This window comes from Mustela lutreola, chromosome 13 (assembly GCF_030435805.1).
Source record: "Mustela lutreola isolate mMusLut2 chromosome 13, mMusLut2.pri, whole genome shotgun sequence".
NCBI classification, from domain to species: Eukaryota; Metazoa; Chordata; class Mammalia; order Carnivora; family Mustelidae; genus Mustela; species Mustela lutreola.
Window position 1 is genome coordinate 2,310,639 of NC_081302.1, and position 22,588 is coordinate 2,333,226.

A 22,588-nucleotide genomic window follows, 5' to 3' on the forward strand; every position below is an offset into this window, starting at 1 on the left:
CGGGGAGGGGGGCCCTGAGCTGGGGCAGCTCGCCCCACGTCTGTCCGTCACAGAAGTAACATGTTCGCCGCAGAAGACCACCGTGTGGTGGCTGCACTGGTGAGAGCAAGACCCAGGTGTGAGTGTGGCCGCAGAGCAGGAGGCAGCGCCGGTACCCAGAGTGCAGCCCACAGAGACTCTCCCTCCCTGGCTGGGCTGCTGCAAGTCCGGTGCTGCCGAGCTGGCCTGTCCTGCGGGTGCCGCGGGGAGGAATACGCTAGGCATGGTGGGGACACTCAACAACCACGTTCACTTGTCACTGAACTTCAGGACCCCAAAAGGCACGATTGTCCTATTCTACAGGCGAGGAAACCCACTCGGAAACGGACTTGCCCATGGTAAGCCAGCTCGTGCGGAGATCCCACCCGGCAGGTAGGCCCTTGACAGGGACACCCAAAGGTGGTCCATTCGGTATCTGGGGCTCAGGCTGTCCCCCGAGGGCCACGTGCTGCACTTGGCCCCCCCAGTGACCTCCGTGCCCTGCTACCTTGGTCTCGGGGTAAAAGCCAGTCCTTAGCTACAGCTAGTAGGTCTAGGGCTACTTAAAAACAGCCGCTGGGGGCACCTGGGTGGTCAGTGGGTTGGGCCGCTGCCTTCGGCTCAGGTCATGATCTCAGGGTCCTGGGATTGAGCCCCGCATCGGGCTCTCTGCTCAGCAGGGAGCCTGCTTCCCTCTCTCTCTCTCTGCCTGCCTCTCCATCTACTTGTGATTTCTCTCTGTCAAATAAATAAAATCTTTAAAAAAAAAAAAAAAACACAGCCGCTGGGCCTTGGATATACTCCTCACTCGCACTGGAACAAGAGAATTTGTATTAACTCAGAGTAAAATCAAAAACGGTTCCGTGACGTGTGCACTTGATCTTCTGTGGAACTAAGAGCACTGCACATTCGCAAGGTGGGGAGGCACAGGTGAAAACCATAAAGTGACAAGTTTTCCCACGTTTGTCCCCCTGCTGACCGTGTCCTCGCTCAGGAAAGCTGGCAAGTGGGACAGAGCTCAGTCAGAAAACAATACAAGACTCGATGTTGAGATAAACCAAATTTGCCTTTTAATAGCTACCAGGATTTAGATACAACTGCCCACGGTGACGCTTCTCAACGACATGTGAAAGAGGCGCGGTGCACGGTTTTTAAGAAATCTGGTTTTGGGGCGCCTGGGTGGCTCAGTGGGTTAAAGCCTCTGCCTTCGGCTCAGGTCATGATCTTGGAGTCCTGGGATCGAACCCCGCATCGGGCTCTCTGCTCAGCAGGGAGCCTGCTTCCTCCTCTCTCTCTGTCTGCATCTCTGCCTATTTGTAATCTTTGTCTGTCAAATAAATAAATAAAATCTTTAAAAAAAAAAAAAAAGAAAGAAATCTGGTTTTAAAGTAGAATCGGTCTGGGGCGAGAGGACTGAATCCCAGAGCATCCGCAAAGCGGGACAAAGGATCCACACGGCCCCGTCCTGGCAGAAAGCACGGAGAAGCCTATGGAAGTACTCACGTGCGCAGGACCCAAGCCCACGGGGAGCCGCAGAGAAAACCGCGCGTCCAAAGCACCATCCAGAAGCCAGCCAGAGGCTCACAAGGCACCTCGCAGAGCGCGCTTCTTTCACAGATTCTGCTCCTGAGGACACATCCACTTCCGATGACCATGTTCAGTCCCCCCACCTGGGGCCTCCCGGGACCAGTACTGGCCCACGTGTGGCCACGCCCTCCGAGTGTCCAGCTTTGTCCTGCCTCCCCGAGAGAGCACATGGCTGGGCCACATCCCAAGGGTCCCCCAGAGACTGCCTCCCGCCAGCAGACTCGAGCGCACACGGAGGAGCAGGCAGAGCCCTGCCCTCATGCTCGGGGCTCAGTGTCCTGTGTCCTCCAGAAACCGGTCACTGGTTGTTATGAAACACTTCCATTAAGCACAGTCGATGCAGACGACTTCTGCCCAGATGATTCCAACCGGATCAGTGTCTGAGCAGCGCACGTGAGCACGACCACCAGGGCCACAGTGCTTGGGGACCGCCACCTCAACAGCACTCTCACAGGTACTGAACAGGATCGACAGGACCTGTGAGGGCACCCACCGCGGGGATGTCGTCGCGTGGACACAAGGCACGTGGGTAGGGTGGGCCTGAGTTCCTGGAGCACACGCAGAGCTCAGCGGCTCGTCTCCTGCCGAGCAGCTCGGAGGAGTTCAGGAATTCTTGGTCTAGTGTCACCTCTCCAGCTGCACACGCAGCCAAAAATCCACCCCTGGACCACGCGGTCTGCCACCCAAGGGCTGGGACACAGGACGTGGCTTCCTGTGACAAACAGCCTCCCTGTCCGTGGGCAGCTCACTTCCTGGGGCCTCTGCTTAGGTTTCAAAGAGGCTGCGGAACGCGGGCCCGACCTCCGCGATCATGTCGGTGGTGGTGGTGGAGCGGCCGTGCTTCTGGAAGGCCTGCCAGCTGCACTGCCTCGTGAGCGAGCATGCACCCATGGCAGCCAGGAGGAGAGGGCTGGACCTGGAGAGGGACAGCCGTCAGCACACGCTGCACACTCCAGCTTCCCCCCATTTCCTGGGACCCCAAACAGCCCATTTCACGTCTGCTGTGCCTGGCAGAAGGCAGCCTCACGACCGGGAAGCAGACATCCCCGCGGCTGGAGAACAGGACAGCACAGTTGCCCCCTGAGGAAAACCGGACCCGCACTGGTCGCGGTTCACTGTGATCCTCAGTGCCAGGAGGACTTGGAAGATCCGAGCATGTGGGTTCCAGCCGCCGTCCCCAGATGCCCCGAGAGCTGCTTTCCACATGGACATGCCCAGGCAGGTGCTCCCCGCCTCCCGGTGTGCCGCCACCCCGTGGCCTCGCAAGGCTTCACCGCTGGCGAGGGGCGGAGGGGACACCCTGCCCCATGATGCGTGTGGAGGACGGGGCCCTGCCTGCCCTCACAGCTCCAACCACAGACGCGGGCCAAGCCTGGATCCCCGAGTTCTGTCTCCTAGAGGAAACTCCCACCTTTCGGGACAGGGGTCAAAGCCAGCTCACCCCTGCCCCGCGGATTTCTCCTCCACTGCTTTGCTTTACAAAGGGTACACATCGCATCCCGGAACAGGGTCTCAAGCTGACACGGACGCCCCGAGCCACTGGCACTGAGGCACAGGGCAGGGCCCCGACCTCACACAGAGCGAGAGCAGCCCAGGTGCCCACCCTGGGACCAGCCCTGCCCGGTATCACTTCCACGGGACACTGATGTTTCACGCGGCTCCGCCTTAAACGTACGGGCCACTTACACAGCTCATGCGGTAAAACTCTCGAGAGGACAAGCGAAGGAGTCACATACCCGTTCGTCTTCTCAGGTCCGGCACGCAGCGCCCAGTGCACCAGCACACCCAGGGCGCCCGACAGCAGGTCTCCCTGGCCACCGCACCTGCGGCCGCTGCCCTCCTGCACGCACTCGAGCACTGGGGGAAGGGGACGACACGGCCGTCAGGGGACGAGCTCTCCTGTGCCTGAGGCACCATCTCGACCCGCGGCAGCTCTTCTCTAATGTTCTCAACCTGGCAGCCTGGTGGACAGGAGAACAGACCCGGGCCGGCCCAGAAGCACGTGTGCAGTGTGGGCGGTGAGCAGACTCGGGCCTGCTGGAGAGGATGGGGAGAAGCAGGCAGTACCCGGGGTGCTCAGCCCACTGGACCCCCTCGGGGACACGCGCCACCCTCAGAAGTGCACGGCACGCTAGCGCCCCCCCCCCCCCCCCCCGGCCGCTGATCCATTTATACAGTGTGACCAGCAGCCGCCTCAGAAGCCAGGTGGTCACATCCTCAGGAAGGGTCGCGGTCTAGGGCGCCTCCCAGCAACAAGAACCCCAGAGATTTCTGGCTCCCTCAGAAAACACTCCCTTGGCGTGTCCTGCTTCCTCCCGCTCTCTGGCCAGTAGCACTAAACTCCGTGCTGTTCCAGCAACCGGCGCGCTCCCTGCCTCCCGGTCAGAGCACGGGAGGGGAGGGCCTGAGTGCGGCGCGGCGCGGGGGGCTCCACCCTCACTGTCCCTGGTGGCGCATCTCAGACACCCCCCAGCTCCCCCTGCTGCTTGCACTGGCCAGCCGGCAGGCCCGAGGGAGAGAACGAGGGGCAGACCGCCACATCTGGCCCCTGGGACCCCCGCCCCCCGGGCACCAGCTCCCGGCGTTCCCCCACTAACCAGCCCTCCTCAGGACAGGAGGGAAAGCAGCTGAAACATCCAGGCGCCGCCTCTAACACCGCAGCGGAGCGGGCCGGGCCCCGGGGTGCCACCTGCTAGCAGGGCCGCAGCCCCACTGCTCAGCTTCCCACGGATCCCCCCAGAACCAGCCGCTGCTCCAGGCGTCAACAAGGATCAACAAGCGTGTCCCTGCCCTTTGCAAGATGGTGAAAAGTAAAACCAACCTCATAGGGAGCCCGTGTGTGGAACACGGGTGACCTCAGGGACGGCGTGTGCCGTGACTGGTTTTCCAGGGGCTGTCACGCAGCACTGCCGCACTGAGCGACATGCGTGAACACAGCTACCCACCCTGTTCGCCGTCGGAGATCACGTCCCGCTCCCCTTTCTGGACCACGGTCACATTCCCCAAGGCCCGGCTGAGTCTTCGCACAGCTTCGCGATGATCGCTGCCGTCCCCAGGGTCTCTCAGCTCCAAGGTGGGACAGCACAGACCAGGCCGTGTCGGACACGTGGAAGGAGCCCACCGTCACGGGTAGGTCCTGCCCATCCACCCTGATCCCTAGGACCTCCCCACGCTACACACACACCCCCTCCTCCCGGAGCTCTGGCCCCACACGTGGAGGGGTACGACCCATCCACTAAGGGGAAGGAGGCCCAGGATAAACGGCCAGCACGTCCCAGGGAGACGCACAAACACCGCTCAGCGCCCTCCCCCTGCCGCGGCTGGAACCTCCCGGGTCTGCAGAGGGGACAACTGTGAATAACCAGGCACTAGCATCTGTGGGACGCTTACTTTGTGAGAACTCCGAGGTTTACATCTGTCATCTGGTTTCGTCCTCAAGCCTATGCAACGATGCTCAGCAGCCCCGTTTCACGGGCGAAGCAACACGGGACAGAGACCGAGTGCGCTGCCTAGAGCCCCACCCCGCCTCTCAGCCCATCACAGACGTACTAGTGAGAAGACGCCCCATCATTCCATGCACCACCAAGAGAGAAGGGCACTGTCACATGTGGGGACATGCCCTGACTCGCTGGCCATCCGCAAGTCTGTCCCGCAAAGGGCGGGGGGGGGGGGGGGGCAGAAGCACCAAGCCGTCCCGCACCTGCCTCAGGACGGGCAGGGCCTGCGCCCCATCTTCTGGGTGGTGAGCACTCACCACGGCTTCAGAGAGTCTGCCGAATTCCACGTGGTTAGGAGTGAGAACCGCCTTCCGGTAGCCCTGGATGAGGGCCGGGTGCCGAGCGATCAGCCACAGCCCGTCCTGCAGGCAAGGACAGGGACGTAGGGCACAGCCTCAGGGGCCTGGCTGGGAGGAGGGGCAGGAGAGGAGAGTCACACTCACTGCATCGATGACAACGGGGATGTCCCTGGCCTTGGATGCTTCCAAGATGCCCTGCAAGGAAAGAATGAGATAGTGAGCAACATCGACCAAGTCGCCCGAGCAAGCAGTTCACTGAGGAACTACAACATGAGGACACCTGCAAACACACAGAAAACGGAAGTGCAGACAGGACGCAGAAGACCCAGAGGAGCAGAGAGCAGCCCACGTAAGGCAGGGGCTCTGGGAACTCTGGAAACAGGAGTCTGTGGGAAGCCCAATCCCCAGCGCTGGGCCAGGAGAGCCCATGGAGGCAGACCCCAAGCTAGAGGCTCCAAGTTCCCACCGACACTCATCCCCAGGGCTCCCAGAAGAACAACCCAAAGTCTTCAGAATTCTTCCAAATCATGAGCTTCTATGCATTTTTTCTAACACTCTGTGTTTTAAAATAAGTGACCATGATAATAAAAGTGAATCACCTCTCCGAAAAAGTTACACTAAAAATCTCAGAGATTAAATAATAATAAAATAAAACCTCAAAGGTTTTTGACTGCATTATGTATCTATCTGCGATCACCATACACACGGTCGCTTACTATGAACCAGTATTTTGCGACGAGATGACACATCGCAACAGCACGTAACCACCATCTCCCCTGAAACACACACTTGAGGATAGAAAACATGGAGAAGAACGAAGCAAGAGCCCCCCCCTCCAGGATGACTGGTGTCCTCACTGGAGGAGGAGACCAGCACACGGACACAGCAACAACCGGGTGAGGACACAGCGGGCAGGCAGCTGGACGTCTACCAGCCAAGGACAGAGCCCTCAGAAAAAACCAAACCTGTTGACACTTTGCTCAGGGACGCCCTCCAGGACTGGGAGGACACCGAGGTCTGCTATTTAAGCCCCTGGCTGCGGTGTTCTGCTGTGGCCACCGTGTCTGGTGGAGCCTCCGTCACTTCCACTGCCAACAGCATGAACTCCCTAGCAAGCACCTTCTGACCCCCGAGGAGAACAGGAGAGGAACCAGCAAGTAAATACCGGGCGAGAGATGGCCGCTCTGACAGCCACAAGTCCTCGTGTCCAAGAAGTGCTGACTCTTTGTGAGACAGCTTTGACTCGGACTCCAAGGGAAAGGAGTCTGCAGATGGCGGCCGAGCGTCTGGGACATCACTAGGACGTCACCAGGACACAACTCCGGGTCCTGGGGAAGCTGCTGGGACTGAAAGACACGGGATCAGAGACCAAAATACTCAAGTTGTGTGAACTTGAGCGAAGTCTCTTCACTTCTCTGAAACTCTGCTTGCCTGTCTATAAAATGAGGATCATGGCCCAATTAATACTTTTTTTTTTTAAAAGATTTTACTTGTCAGAGAAAAAGAAAGTGAGAGAGAGCGCGCACAAGCAGGCAGAGGGAGAAGCAGCTCCCAGGACAGGTGACTTGAACCCAGAACCCTGGGATCATGAGCTGAGCTGAAGGCAGAGGCCTAATTCACTCGCATCCCTCAGATAATCCTCTGCATTTGTATGAGGATGAGAAATACCAACTCGAGATCTACCCAGTTCCTGGCAAGGGAGCTGGCCGTGCGTAACGGGCAGCCGCATGGAGGCCACCGAGGGCCTCGCCACGGCTCCATCCACCACTTAGTGAGCAACCTCCCCTACGGGTGGACGGCAAAGGAGGGAAGGAGCCACACACCCACCCATCAGACGAGGCTGGGTGGTCCAACCAGGAGCTCTCCACGTGGGACATGGCCCCCGGGGGGCAGCAGGAGAGCAAGGGTGGCCCCCGGCAAGGGCAGCCCTTTAGCGTGAGACGGAGCTGCAGCAGCCCACGCCACGGCCATGCAGCTCCTAGACATCTGTCTTCAAGGACAAACAGCCCCATGTGCGGGAGTGTCTGAGACCTCACTAACAGATTAAGAAAGCTGCAAACCACCCACGTGAGCCAGTTAAATACAGTGTATCATGATGTAACTAACAAATGTAACGAGGAACATGTCCACAGTTCTATCAGGGAAAAGCCACCAGGACGTACCTTCAAGAGCAAGCCACCAAGGAGCACAAAAAGCGCAAGGGGAGCTCATCGAGCCCGCGTCCTGGGTCCGGAGACTCCAGCTCAAACCAGCGCGCACCGCGTGAGACTGGGCACCGCTCAGCGGCTGCCTGCGCCCCAGCCCGCTACACAAGCACATTCCCCGCCGCCTCTGCTGAGCCCCAAACGCCTGTGGAAACACACAGGACACGCAGCAGCCGAAATGCTCTTGAAATGAACAAGGCTGGCGGGATCCCACAGCCACCGCCATCAGGACTGCGTGTCACAGCACAAGCACAGCCATAGAAATCCGTAAACTGACGACAGCCCCGAAGTACACCCTGAATTTCCGTCCACAGGACCTTCCACAGGGAGGCCCAGACGCGCAGAGTGGTGCGGGAATGGATTAGCCGCTCCTTTCGCCACACATAAAAATTTACTCAAAATGGACCACAGACCTATGTGTAAAAGCTAAAACAATAAAGCTCTTAGAAGAAAATACAGGACTTAAGCAGAATTAAAAACTCGTGCTTTAAAAAAAAAAGTGCGGGGACGCCTGAGTGGCTCAGTTGGTTGGGCAGCTGCCTTCGGCTCGGGTCGTGATCCCGGCGGCCTGGGATCGAGTCCCACATCGGGCTCCTTGCTCCGCGGGGAGCCTGCTTCTCCCTCTGACTCTGCCTTCCACTCTGTCTGCCTGTGCTCGCTCTCGCTCGCTCTCTCTCTGACAAATAAATAAATAAAATCTTTAAAAAAAAAAAAAAGCGCGGCAAGCAGGAGTTCCTCCAAATGCGAAGCTGGGTTATCACAAAAGTCCACACATGAAGCTTGAGAGGGCGCTGCTCGCAACAGCCCAGAGCGAAGGCCACCCCATTTGGCCGGCACACGACTGAGAAACAGAGTGCGGTCGGTCCACACCAGGTACGCAACTGCAGGGAGAGAGCGGAGCGCCGACCCGCACCGCGATGCTGCCGTGTGAATGCAGCTGGGCCGGAGCGCCGCGTACTCTAAGACCCCGCTGCCCCGGAGGATCTGGAATCGGTGGAGGAGAGGCTGCCAGGAGCTGGGGAGCTTGAGAGGAAAAGAGAGCAGTTGCTAGATGTGGGGTTTCTTTTGGGATGATGAGAATGTTCTAGAACTGGTCATGGGAGTGGCTGCGCAACTGCGAATGTACTTAGAAACCACAGAACTGGGTGCTTTAAATGCATCAACTTAACTAAACCTGAAGCTAAGAACTCGGCCACCTCAGGGACCTAAGTTAATTTCTCCAAGATTCAATTTCTTCATCAGAAAAAGGAGGATAATGGGGCACCTGGGTGGCTCAGTCAGTTAAGCATCTGCCTTTGGCTCAGATCATGATCTTGGGGTCCTGGGATCGAGCAACCACAGAACTGGGCGCTTTAAATGCATCAACTTAACTAAACCTGAAGCTAAGAACTCGGCCACTGCAAGGGCCTAAGTTAATTTCTCCAAGATTCAATTTCTTCATCAGAAAAAGGAAGATAATGGGGCACCTGGGTGGCTCAGTCAGTTAAGCATCTGCCTTTGGCTCAGATCATGATCTTGGGGTCCTGGGATCGAGCCCCACCTCTGACTCCCTGCTCCGCAAGGAGCCTGCTTCTCTCTCCCCCAGTCCCCCCTGCTTATTCTGTCAAATAAATAAAATCTTTTAAAAAAGATGAGAATAAAGAGAGAAATCCACCTAATATGGCTGTTTTCAGGATTGCACCAGACAATGAACTCGTTTTAGGAACATCTAGGAAGTGTCTGCTATGGAGGAGGCGGGGAGCGGGACTCAGAGCCTCTGGGCTCCCTCCCCTGTGGAATGGGGGGACCGCCAGCCCCGACGGGCTTGTGCGGGAACCGAGTGCAGCGATGGGAAGCGCGCGGCAGATGCACCCAGCGTGAGTGTACGAGTCACAGACTGTACCCGGTAGGACACGAGGAGGAAGCCCACACTCAGGGAAGTGCACAGCCCGTCTCAGGTCGCCTAGCCCACGCCGGGTATGGCCCTCGCACGCGTATTTGTACGAAGGAAGCAAAATACTGATAAGGAAAAACCTAAGCACATTTTCTGAGCACATCTGGTAAAATCTAAGCACATTTCCCCGCTCGTTTAAACTGCTGTTTCAAAAATAAGCTCTACGTGTCCCATCAGAGATCGTGACTTCTCCCTGCACGGGAAATCCTCCACTGAGGGACGAAGTGGCCAAGCCCAGGGCACCCAGGGACGCATGCTGGGGCGCTGACACCGGCAGCAACTCGGAGGGGACCGACGCGCCAGGGGGTCAGGTGGGCCAGCACAGGCTCGGGGCCTGCCGCTCACCAGGCAACACCAGGAGCCTCTCCATTTGCCGTTTTGTTCAGAGACACCTGGACAAGTGGCTTCCTGAAGCCAATGGCGGTGAGACCGCGTGGAGGCCGCTCGAGCTGCCATGACACATGCCACAGGCTGGGTGGCTTAGAAACAACAGGAACGCACTGCTCACAGTTCTGGAAGCTTCAAGTCCAAGATTATGGCTGCCACAGAAGATTCCCTAGGGGTCACAGACCAGTCGCCAGGTCCTCACCTGGTGGGAGAGGGAGGGAGCTCTGGGGCCCCCGCTACAAGGGCCTGAGTCCCTCCAGGAAGCTGCCCGGCCCTCACGGCCCAATCACGCCCCTGCAGAAGCCTCACCTTGGGGGTCAGGCTCCCAACACACGAACGTGCGGACACACGCACTCGGGCCGCAGCGTGGTCACCGACAGCCTCGCGAACGGCTCTGGCAGGCCGCAGCTGCCGGAACTTCAAGGCTGCTCACGCGGACGTCAAGCCCGTCTACACCAACTGCACGCGATGTCTCCCAAGTATGTGAGCGAGAGCCACCGCCATGACTCGAGCAGCAAGTCCAGTGAGCGCGAGAGGACGAGGACAAAGACGCCAGAGACTGTCGTGCCTGAGCAGGGCCAGAGGTCACTGGCCAAGTCACAGAAGGTCACAAAGCCCATCATCCCGAGGGTCATCCCCAGCCTGGCAGGAGCCGTCACCTGCCTCTCTTCCCGGAAACAGACCACCTCGGGGAGAGACCGTCACAGTCCGCCACCTGTGCAAAGTGCCATCATCCCCGGGCGTGAGTGCGCAGCAGACCCGCAGCCTCCACACGGGCTGCCCCACTCAGGTGACCGCTCCCCTCACGCGGCCCTAAGGCTCTTACGCTCCTCAGCTAGGATCCGCTCCTACTTTTCAGCAAGTGGTCGAGACCCACAATGCTGCCCGGCTTGTGCCGTGCGCTGTGCTGACTCCGAACTAGGAGCGCTCAGAGGCCTGGTGTTGGTGGCGTGTCACCGAGTGCCACGCTCGACCGGATGGAACTGGCTCTCAGACTATTCCGTCCCAAATGAACTGCTGGTACCCTCACAGCGCTCTTCCCTCAGCTCTCTGTGAAGGCTGAGCAGCTGTGCCTCCAGGCCCTGCGCACCAGGCAGTCCCGGGGACGCCCCCGGGGCAGTAGCACAAGCTAATGCCCTAAGGGGACTCATTCCGTCTGGGCCGGCCGGTTTTAGGCTCTTTCCTCTCTGCCTAGTGTGTCCTCTGCCCCAAACCATCTTAATTAGTCCATCAAGAGGAACCGGAACGCTAAACATCACAAACTCCAAGAAAATGCTTCTTTTCAGACTTCACGAGCCGAGTCTACGAGGACAGACACGTTCAATAATTTTCTACACTTGGGGCGCCGGGGTGGCTCAGGCAGTTAAGCGTCTGCCTTCACCTCAGGTCATGATCCCAGGATCCTGGGATCAAGCCCCACATTGGGCTCCCTGCTCAGCGGGGAGCCTGCTTCTCTCTCTCCCTTGGCCGGCTGCTGCCCCTACTTGACCTCTCTCTCTGCCAAATAAATAAATGAAATCTTTAAAATAGTAATAATAATAATAATAATAATAATAATTTTCTACACTTACCTTAACATTTTCAAGAAGCGTATCATCCCGACCCAGGCCGGGCCCCACGACCAGGGCGTGCAGCCGCGGCAGCCACTCCTCCACGTCGCGAACGGCGCTGGGGCTGTCACTGCGGCGAGAGGAGGAGGCCGGAGCAGTTTAGTACAACTCGCACTCACCGGCCTACCTTACTAGGGAGACTACACATTCTTCTGCATTTCCCTGGTTCCTTCTCCTGCTGCAGGACCAAGGCCAGGACCGCGGTCTGCATCCAGCCCCCACACGCCCCCGTCATCTCTGTAGATGAGCTCACCCTTTCATACCCAGACGCAGGAATGCAGTTTTCAGCATCTACAGGAAGCCACACCGAGACATTCTGGCTACTTTCAAAACTGCCTTTGCCTTCCAGACTGAACCGGTTTGTTTCCATCACACAGGCATACTTTATGCACTCACAGGGGCACCGGGGGACCCTGTCACTTAGAACAGGAACCGACGGCTGTACGGGACCGTGTCGCTTCGCCACGCCACCTGCTCGCTCATCTCGCTCCTCTGACTGTTAGAACCCACCTTGTAAGGCTCTGCCCCCAGCAAGCCCACCGCGGGATCCAAGCCCCCGCGCTCAGTCTCCGCGTCTGACTGCAGAGACACGGGCCCTTCCAGAAGACTGCCAAAAGTTCTCCTCAACACCCCTCCTCCCCGCTCCTGCCCCCGCTCGGCTCCCAGCTGTGGGGCGCCGGGCTGCCCCTGCTGACTGCACTGCTGCGCAGCCCCCACTCTCGTCCCGCACCTCACAGCCATGCCGCCTGGATGTGCTACAGGCAGCTGCAAACACACCCAAAGCCAGCTCCACAGCCGCCCCACCACACCCGCCCCCCCAGACCACTCCCCTTGTTGAGTCACAACTAGCTCCAACCAACCCAGAGTGGCTTCCATGACTCTGTCTTTTCCCTCTACCCGATACCCCACCTGTCAGCGGATCCTGGGGCTGCACTTCCAAACGGCACCCCTCTCCCTCACCAGGACGCTCCCAACTCCCTCCTCTGGCAACTGCTGTGTCCACCCTGGGCCCCAAAAGCGCATTCTCAACAGCATCCAGGTAAGGCTTTTAAAATGCACACTGGGGACACCTGGGTGGCTCAGTTGGTTAAGCAGCTGCCTTCAGCTCAGGTCATGATCCCAGCGTCCTGGGATCGAGTCCCACATCGGGCTCCTCGCTCGGCAGGGAACCTGCTTCTCCCTCTGCCTCTGCCTGCCTCTTGGCCTACTTGTGATCTCTCTTTCTCTCCGACAAATAAATTAATAAAATCTTTAAAACGCACACTGGATCCTGTCACCTCCCTCCCAATGCAAGGCTCTAGCAGCCTCCTCCCCACTCCTCCTCACTTATGTGAAAGCCAAAACCCAGAGGATGACCCCCATGACTGCACAGCTTGGCTTTGAACCTCTCCAGTCCCCCACCCGATCCTGAAGCCCTTGGCTTGACCTGAGACGCCAGTCCTGCCCCACGTCTGCAGGTCCCTACCTGAGTGACACACTCTGGGCCCCTGCCCACCATCACCCCCCTGAGAAACACACATGGGCCACGAGCATGCACATGTGACACATGGCCCACGTGCTGCCCGCACGGCAGGCCTTTCCTCTCCCCGGCCTGCCCGCCACGTGGTCCTCACCACCCTCTAACACCCTGTTCTCTTGCGTGTCCATCTCCAGAGCTGTGCGGCCCGATAGGGCAGCCACCAGCCCCATGTGGCTTTTTTAACTCGGTTTATGAGAAAACAGCTTCTGTGTCCCGCCGGCCCCATGTCAGGTGCTCAGCAGCCACAGATCTGGACAGCACCAAGAACATTTTCCCCACTGCAGAAAGCTCTAGAACACAGGGCCGCCCTAGAAAGGGGGCTGCATGGGAGATGTTTTGTCTGCTTGGTTCAATGCTGTCCCCAGGGTAGCAGAAGTGTCTGCTGAATGTGGGAAGGCCCCACGCCTGCCTGACAGGCCCCTCATGACTGTTGTGGGCAGCACAGCCGCAGGCAAGGTCCAGACCTCTCCTAGGAAGCTGCGGCCATTTCTGGTGCGCCCCAGGGGCCCACACCTCATCCCACACTTAAAAGCACGGCTGCTACTCTCCTGGCCACAGACCGTGGGCTCCGTACTGCTTTCTCCTCTCCTCTGACAACACCCACCCTTTCACCCCCCGGTACGGCAGCCGCTCCACGGAGGCCCTTAGCGCCAAGAGAAGGCCCCGTGGCCGAGGAGCACGGCTGCGAGTGAGCACCCCCGAGCGGCCACACTCACAGAACCGGGTGAACGATCAGCTCCGGGCTGTACGACTTGATCACCGGCGCGGCCTCCCGGGTGCAGAACACGTGGGACAGATCTGCGCCCTGAGGAATGAGGACAAGAGGCGGACTCAGAGTGGGGCGCATGCAACAGACGGGGAGGCGGCCTCACCGCAGCTGCCCAGGGCCCTTACTCCATAGCCAGGCGGCTCAGACGAGGAAGGAAGCTAAAAAAAGGGCTGGAAAGCAAGCAGACTTTTGCTGCCACCCAACAGGCAGGTCACCAGAGACCAGCTCAGGCTGTGTCACCCAAGGGCCCCCAGGAGCATGTTTCATGGCAACTGTGCCAACTGGGCCACCAGGACTTGATCGAAGACCTGGGAAACCGCCAAGTCGCACAGACGCCGACTGCCTTCATGAGGACTGAAGCGGCGTTCTAGGATCAAGGTGGTCAAAGACAATTCTAGTAAAACTTCGGTCAAACAAATTCCAGTTCTGGGGCATCTCAGTGAGTTAAGCGGCCGCATTCAGCTCGGATCAGGATCCCAGGGTCCTGGGATGGAGACCCTTGTCGGACTCCCTGCTCAGCGGAAAGCCTGCCTCTCCCTCTGCCCCTCCCCTGCTCATACTCTTTCCCTAATAAATGAAATCTTAAAAAAAAAAAAAAATTCCGGGGATGCCTGGGTGATTCAGAGGGTTAAGCGTCTGCCTTTGGCTCAGGTCAGGATCCCAAGGTCCTGGGCACAGCCCCGCCCCGGCTCCCTGCTCAGCGGGGAGCCTGCTTCTCCCTCTTACTACCCCCCCACCCCCTTTCGTGGTCTCTCTCTCTCACACACTCGCTCTCTCAAATAAATGAAGTCTTTAATTACAGTAATAAGGAATCCAACAGCTGACTAGAGTGAGAAGCTGTAAGCAGACCTACCACTTTGAGAGCCGAGATGGCAGCGAAGTAGGGCGCTCCAGTGTACCTGAAAAGGCAGAGCGGACAGTCAGCATCCTCCGAGAAGGCCGCCAGCACAGCGGTTTAGTGCGAGGTTATAAAGACGGGGATCACAGAGCACAGGGCCCAGCACCTCGTAGCACGGGAGCCCCGCGAGGCCTGAGATCCCGACCTGCGCGGAGATCAGGAGTCCGCCGCTCAACCGACGAAGGCACCAGGTGGCTGTCACGTCAGACCTCGGTGCCGCGTCAGGACGCCGGCGCTCCCGGCACTGTGCTCAGCCTGGAGGTTCGAGGAGGCCATGAGAGCTCACTGACGGCGCCAAGAACAGCAGCACCCAGCCAGGCCCCGAGACTAGCCCTCTCCCTCCGGCTTCCATCCCACCATTTCCGAATGCTCTTATTTTTAACACGGCCTCAGGCAAGGAAGAGAGGGCGATCAGCACGTGCGGCAACATTTAAGATGTCTGCGCGGCTCCAGTATCAATTCTGGGAATCGATCCCCGGAGTTAACCAGATGCACACACAGTTGGAAAACGTACAGATGTCTACAGCCATGCTGCTCATTTGGGGAAAAGAACAGAGGTGACCCGATCGCCTATCAACAGGGACAGTAAATAACTTGCGTCTTTACAAGGAACACCACTCACCAAGAATCGGTCTCTAGGAAGCAACAGGGAATGACTGATGCCAGGACCCCCCATGAAGTGAAAAGGTCACACCACCAAACAGCAAGCAGAGAGAATGCAGAGCCCTGACGCCTGCTTTCTGTTTCGGAAAACAAGTATCTGATGTAAGCTGTGAGTGCGAAAGCGTCCACTTCGAGCACCGCTGCCTCAAATGCTCCACCAGCCCAGGACTAGGCAGAGAGCCAGGCCACCCCCACCCACCAAGGCCAGTGTGTTTCAAAGATCTTGGCTGATTTCATAACTGACCACTTGGACCACTCGTATTCTCTTCTGGTGATCTAAATCCCCGCGTCCATGCTATATGTCCCCCACTAAAGAGTGAGCCTTGACACCCCGCCCCTCACCCGCCCACCTGCTCTGTCCACCCACAGCCTCGCTGTGTGGGCCCAGGGCTGTGTCACGTTCAGATCTTGTAGGTAACACATCTTTATTTTTCCAGAGTTTCCTGATAGCTGTTACTTCAGGGCATCCTGTCTGTGATCACAGCAAGAACCACGAGGGCAGCTCCAACTCCAGCACCGGACACTGACAGGCTAAGACCCGCAAAGAAGTGACAACACGGTCCCAGTTTTGTAAAAAATAGTTCAATACACAGAAGAGTCTGGAAGGCTAATCATGTGCCCATGCTGTATTACTACACGGGTACTATCAAGTCTTCACTTCCCACATTTCTGCGGTGTTTGAATTTTTACAAGCAGATTAAACCTTTATAATTGGAGTAAAAACGATCCTACTTTAAAGGTTAGTTCCTAAAGCTAATGGACATTTCTTAAGTTACATAATTACCCCTAGCATGCTACCCTACAGACTTATCTGAAAAAGAAAACCTCACAGCCAGTTCTTCCCATGTAAACATCCCAAAATACAAGGCAGGAGAGGGAGGGGACATGAGAAATAAGACCCCTGTCCCCTCAACTCTCTCAAGGGCCCACAGGCCTGGTGGAGGCGGCATGCTGGCCTCCATCCCAGAAGCTGGAGGAGGCGGCCTTTAACTGGGGACCTAAAGGAAGAAAAGCATCTTAGAGCTAATGATCCAAGAGTCCAAAATGCAGCAGGAGAAAGAAACAGAGGAGAAACGAGAACTAATAATAGAGGAGCATTTCCCTCATCCAAAGGGACCACGTCTACAGACATAAGGGCTCGCCAAGTCTCAAATCAGATTAGTGAAAGAAGACATACCGGGACACATTCGGAGGAAATTGAAGACTTCGAAAGAAAATCTCACAAACATCCAAGCAAGAACAAGATACGAATTAAGACAATCTTCTTTTTTGTGGTGCAAAATACAGGCTAGAGTACAATGTGATCACACGCACAGTTTACCAAAAAGATCACGCGGAGACTCCCCAGCTCAGGCAAGGCACAACACAGCCCACCCACCACAGCAAGGCACAGCCAGTGTGCAAACTCCACAGGGTCCCAGAAGAGGTCAAGGACTCCCACCCCAAGAGCAGACCACTGGGCCAGGCAGGAAACCGGCAGCAGCGCACAAAGTTCCATGCAGTACTAGGGGTTGCGCTAGGAATTCCCTAGGAGCTCTTTGTCAGCGTTAACTCTCTCCCGAGTGGCATGTATGATTCATCATGGTAGTTAGAAAAGACAACCCCTAGCTCAATGTGAAACCGTAAGAGAATTTCCAAATTAATAAAAGCAAAAACCTAGCAAAAATAAGGAAAAAATGGACACATAATGTAAAATGAAAAGAAAACGTAACAAGCCTTAGAAAGTGCCTCAGGTAGACTAAAGTGAACAAGCAGACCGCTTTGTCAGAGCAGGTACGGTCGGTCACACGGGGTCAGGAAACAAATCAAGCTACATATTATTTATAAAACACCTAACTACGTGATAAACCGCTGAAAATACACAGCCAGGCAGACAGCACATCGATACGAACAGAGAGTAAGCAGGGGCAGAAATGGTAACCAAGGTCAGATTTAAGCCAAAGGCAAAGGTATCATTTATAAACAAGGACAGGTTATAAAATTTTACGTGCAAACAACACAGCAGCAAAATCCACAGAACTAGAAAGCAAGCCTTGAAAACAGGCTAGGATCTGTCAAATTTCCTTAGTGACTTCCAAGAACATCTTCAAAATGACAAAGTAAACCAAACACGTACTAATCTTCTCCAGATTACAAAGAAGCACGTGTTTGTGGTACGCAGCCTGGTCAATACGGGAACGTGTAAGACAAGAAAGCCCGCCCCAGCCCCACCATGGGCGCAGCTCCACAGCGACGTGCTGGTGACAGCTCATGCAGGCCCCTCACTGTTCTCTCCTACGCGTGCACAAAGTTCATCCCCGGAAAAAACCGGGGGTCAGAACATCAGACTACACCGACAAATGACTGCTGGGGTCCAGCCAGACGGACAGACGGACAAACGACTGACACGCGGGCAGAAAGCCAGACAACAGAGACTGCGTAACCGCGACCATCTTCCGAGTCACTTACTCTTTTTTTTTTTTTTTTTAATATTTTACTTATTTATTTGACAGAGAGAGATCACAAGTAGGCAGAGAGGCAGGCAGAGAGAGAGAGAGGAGGAAGCAGGCTCCCTGCTGAGCAGAGAGCCCGATGCAGGACTCGATCCCAGGACTCTGAGATCATGACCTGAGCCGAAGGCAGCGGCTCAACCCACTGAGCCACCCAGGCACCCCCGAGTCACTTACTCTTGGCAGCCCCCGACGACGCCTATTCTTCCATCTTGGCCTTTGTGCTTCTGGGAAGTCAGAGGAGGTATAATATTTCTCACCAACTGCAACGTATTTTCCATATCCATTATCGAATGTGCTTTATGCAGTGAAAATGCTCTTTGTAAAACTGAAAAACATGAAAATGGAATCATTCAGAAAAATATCAGCATGCATAGCAAAGAGACTGAAATAAGACAGCCTACTAACCAAAACACCCCAAAGTCGACTGAACACGAATGCTATAGATTTTTATTCAACGGTTTCATTATTTTTAGTTTTTTTTTTTTTTTAATTTGACAGAGATCACAAATAAGCAGAAGCAGCAGAGGGGGTGTGCGAAGCAGACTCCCTGCTGAGCAGAGAGCCCAATGCGGGGCTTGATCCCAGGACCCTGAGATCATGACCTGAGCCAAAGACAGAGGCTTGACCCACTGAGCCACCCAAGTGCCCCCACTGTTTTATTTCTGTAAGCAAATGACCCTTAGAAATTACAACACAGCACTAACACTATCTGGACGTACCAACTTTTGTTTTTGAAACGTACCGGGCATTTCTGAAGTCCAGGTAACCTTTTAGAAAGCCTCTTAATGCATTACGACCTAAGAAACTACGCACACCCACACGTCAATCTTCCACTAAGCTTATCCAGTCTCTTCTCTCAAGCTGGAAGAGCAAACCTCCCATTCGCCCCTTCCGCTGCCACAGTCCTACTCCCAACCATCCAGTCACGTCGCGGACACGCCATTAGATACTCATTCAACAACCCAGAAATGGTGTTCTAAATAGAGAACACAGCTTACACTGGGTTCAGAGTAGCATCTTAAAACAGTAAGACAATTTCGAATGGTTTATAAACAGCTAGATCTTAATTGCCTTTCTAGAAAAACTTCCCGCATATTTGCCTTGGTACTTAATCCAGCTCAGCTGTGAGAGAAATGCCACATTCTGTAGCATGTTGTGTACTCGAGGTCTGAAATAATAAAGCACGTGTTTTCCCTAGAATTAAAGGCTCTGTGCAGAGCTACACAACACTCACGAAAGGAAGCCAACAGTCACTTCCTTCCAGTTATCCCAGCAACACAGAAAACCCAGCGGTGTTACAGCTCCCGGGAAGGCCACGAGCTGCCCGGCCCCACAGCCCCGTAAGACACACCGCTTTATGTTTACTAACACTCTTACAGTTTCACTTTTTATTCAATAATCTTATTCAAGTAATTTTCTTTAATGAGTAGCTGTAATGGCCTCCTCAGCAGATGTGCCAGCTGCTGAGACCCCCACATGTGAGAAGTTAATTACTAGGAGTCCACCCCAACACTTTCCACCTCCCAAACCGACACAAGACTAAAACTCAAAACTGAATCCCTACTGGGGGGCACCTGGGTGGCCCAGTGGGTCAAGCCTCTGCCTTCGGCTCAGGTCATGGTCTCAGGGTCCTGGGACTGAGTCCCGCATCGGGCTCTCTGCTCAGCGGGAAGCCTGCTTCCTCCTCTCTCTCTGCCTGCCTCTCCACCTACTTGTGAGCTCTCTCTGTCAAATAAATAAATAAAATCTTTAAAAAACAAAAAAAACAGAATCCCTGTAAACCTTTGGCCAAGAAAAGGCACAACTGGGCGTGCTCAGCAGTGGCAACAGCTGGCTGATCCCTCTGCTTCCAATGTCTGCTGGCACGTCCACAGTCCTGCCCAGAGGCAGCGAGCTACCAGAGCAGCCCAGCTCTCTCCTCCTCCCCCTACTTCACTCCACCTCCTGGGTGCCTGCCCACACCCCCATTCCCAGAGTGCTCACACCATGCACGCCCTGGGAGCCGCAGGAAGGGAACCAGAGCTGTGCCGTCAGAGCCGGTGAGCCAATACTGACTGCTGAAGACCACCCCTGCGGCCCTGCAAACACATGTGCTCCCAGCTTGAACCCATCCTGTGTAACAACACAACTGGTCAGTAGGAGAATGTCAGGATGGCCGCCCCTTCAAATTCCCATCACGACATACAGTTGCTTTTTAAAGTACAGAAACTGGGATGCCTGGGGGCTCAGTTGTTGGGCGTCTGCCTTCGGCTCAGGTCATGATCTCAGGGTCCTGGGATCGAGCCCCGAATCAGGCTCTCTGCTCAGTCGAGGGCCTGCTTCTCCCTCTCCCACGCCGTCTACTTGTGTTCCCTCTCTCACTGTGTCTCGGCCTGCCAAATAAATATATAATATCTTTAAAAATAAAGTAAAGTCTAGATACTGTAAAAGTGGAATCCAAACAAACCATCAGGCAAGGGGTGTTCTGGGTTCCTCACAATGCTGTGGGTCTATCAGTTCCAGTACTTCTACTCCCCACGTTGTCACACAGAGGATCCCTACGACTGCTACCCTTTGCCGACGAGGAATGTGACACGGCTCCCACCTCTGGCTTTAGGACAAGTGTTTCTCACCCTTGATCACCTCGGATCTGGCACTCAGCAGGACACTCCATACATGTGGGGTGAATTAAAAGCATCTGGGGGGGGGGCACCTGGGTGGCTCAGTAAAGCCTCTGCCTTCAGCTCAGGTCATGATCTCAGGGTCCTGGGATCGAGTCCTGCAGGCTTTCTGCTCAGCGGGGAGCCTGCTTTCTCCTCTCTCTTTCTCTCCACCTGCCTCTCTGCCTGCTTGTGATCTCTGTCAAATAAATAAGTAAAATCTTAAAAAGAAAAAAAAAAAAAAAAGAGCATCCTGGTTTAGTGCCCCGTGTATCCTGTTACAGATCAGGAAACCCGAGCCCACAGAGACAGGCCTGAGGGCACCTGGGGTAGTAATGGATAAGCCAGACCATTAGACACCATTTGGCCACAATGCCATTTCACAGCAAATCATGATTGTTTAAGCAAACAGTCACCACATCAACCAAAAGACAAGACGACAAGGGTCCAATCCTCCAGAGTAACATCCCTTCCGAAGCACAGCGGTGTCGGGTCTAACCAGAAGCGGGGTGCGAGTAACCGCGCGCGGCTCACCAGCCTGCCCCGCGCACCCGGGGAGAGCGGAGGTCGGCTCCCTGCCTGCGCCGCCGTCACTCCGTCCCAGCCCGGTCCGGCAGGGGCGCGGACCTGTCCACAGAAACGCCCGTCTCGGGTGAAAACGCCTTCGCCCGAGGCGCCGGAGACTCACCGCATTCAGTAACTGGCCGTGTCAGGGATTCGGAGTCTGGAGGACCAGGTCAAACCCGACCGACTCGGATTTGTTCTACGGAAGTGGCGCAGGCAGCTGGGAGCGCTGCGCGGGTTTCCGCAGCCCGCGCGGTCCTGACCCCCACCCCGCGGGACGACCGCGCTCTGGCCGACGGCAGCCCCCAGCCCTGCAGCGTCCGCGACGCCCTCAAGCTAGGACGGGAGGGCAGGGCGCCGGAACGCGCCTCTCGGTGCACCGGGGCGAAGGCCACGAGACCCGCTGACCACAGGCGAGCGCTCAAGACGAAGGGCCCGTCAAGGGCTCGGAACAACTGGGCGCGGAGGCCCCTCTGCCGCCGTGCGGGAGCGGCAGGGGCTGCGGGACGTCGAGCCGGCACGGCCCCGCGCGGGAACGGGAGTGCCGCCGCGTGTCACTAGGCCGAGACCGAGGGGCGTCCGGGCCCGGCGGCGGACGGACAGGCCGACCCCGGCGCTCCCCGCCGCGCACCCGCAGCCCAGCCGGGAACGCCCCCGTCCCGGCTCCGCACCGGCCTGGGACCCCTTCCCGGCCGCGCCTCCGCCGCCCGGCGCCGCTGGACGTCCCGCACACACCCCGGGCAGCCGCGGGACGGCCCCGCACGAGGGCCGCGGCGCTCCCGACGCGCGTCCGCACAGCCCGTCCGCTTCCACGGCCGAGGCGCCGCGGGGTCCTCGGGGTCCTCGGGGTCGTGCCCTGCCCCGCGGTTCCGGCGCTGCCAGGCCCTGCCCCCGCGCGGGCGGCTGCGTTGCGGGCCGCCCGCCAAACCGTCCTCGGTCCCCGGCACGACACCCCGCGGCCCGGGCCCCGCGCGCGCCCGGCCCTCCCCGGCGCCTCCGTCCCGCCGAGCGCCCGCGGTCGGGTACCTGCGTCCGGCGACCGCGCGTAGAGCACGAGCGCGGCCGAGAGCAGCGCCACAGCGGCCGCGCCGGCGAGCGGAGCCCCGGCCCCCGCGGGAAGGGCCATGCCCGCGAGGCCGGTATCGCTCTTACCTCGGCGGCGGGCCCCGGCGGCCGCCCAGGCGCGACCCACAGCCATCGCCGGACTTCCGGGCTCCCGGCGGCCCCCGCGCCGCCGCCGCCGGAACCAGAGCCCGCGGCGACTTCCGGCTCCCGACGGCCCCCGCGCCGCCGCCGCCGGAACCAGAGCCCGCGGCGACTTCCGGCTCCCGACGGCCCCCGCACCGCCGCCGGAACCAGAGCCCGCGGCGACTTCCGGCTCCCGACGGCCCCCGCGCCGCCGCCGGAAGTCGACCCTCTACATCCGGCCTGGCCTCCAGCAGTCGTCGACGGTCCCTGATGATGGCCGAGCCCGTGCCCAGCCCCGGAGGGCCCCAGCGCCGCACCCCT

At 57.4% G+C, this 22,588-nt stretch overlaps 1 protein-coding gene across 3 annotated transcripts; it reads right to left on the reverse strand.

Annotated features, from left to right (window-relative positions):
* Positions 1-1,065: 1,065 nt before the first annotated feature.
* NAXD (NAD(P)HX dehydratase) lies at positions 1,066-22,336 on the reverse strand. Of its 3 annotated transcripts, XR_009346854.1 has the most exons (11): positions 22,106-22,238; positions 18,051-18,201; positions 14,677-14,722; positions 13,771-13,859; positions 11,497-11,605; positions 5,546-5,596; positions 5,360-5,464; positions 4,551-4,671; positions 3,342-3,462; positions 1,522-2,521; positions 1,066-1,345 (listed from the first exon to the last, which is right to left on the reverse strand). XR_009346854.1 is itself a non-coding variant. In XM_059143867.1 (10 exons), the coding sequence occupies exons 1-10, from the start codon at positions 22,275-22,277 to the stop codon at positions 2,371-2,373; spliced, it is 990 nt and encodes a 329-aa protein (XP_058999850.1). In that variant the 5' UTR covers positions 22,278-22,336; the 3' UTR covers positions 1,066-2,370. The 3 variants fall into 3 exon arrangements, 2 of the variants coding, with proteins under 2 accessions (XP_058999850.1, XP_058999849.1); XM_059143867.1 differs by having other exon boundaries at positions 1,066-2,521; positions 22,232-22,336; XM_059143866.1 differs by having other exon boundaries at positions 1,066-2,521.
* Positions 22,337-22,588: the final 252 nt, after the last annotated feature.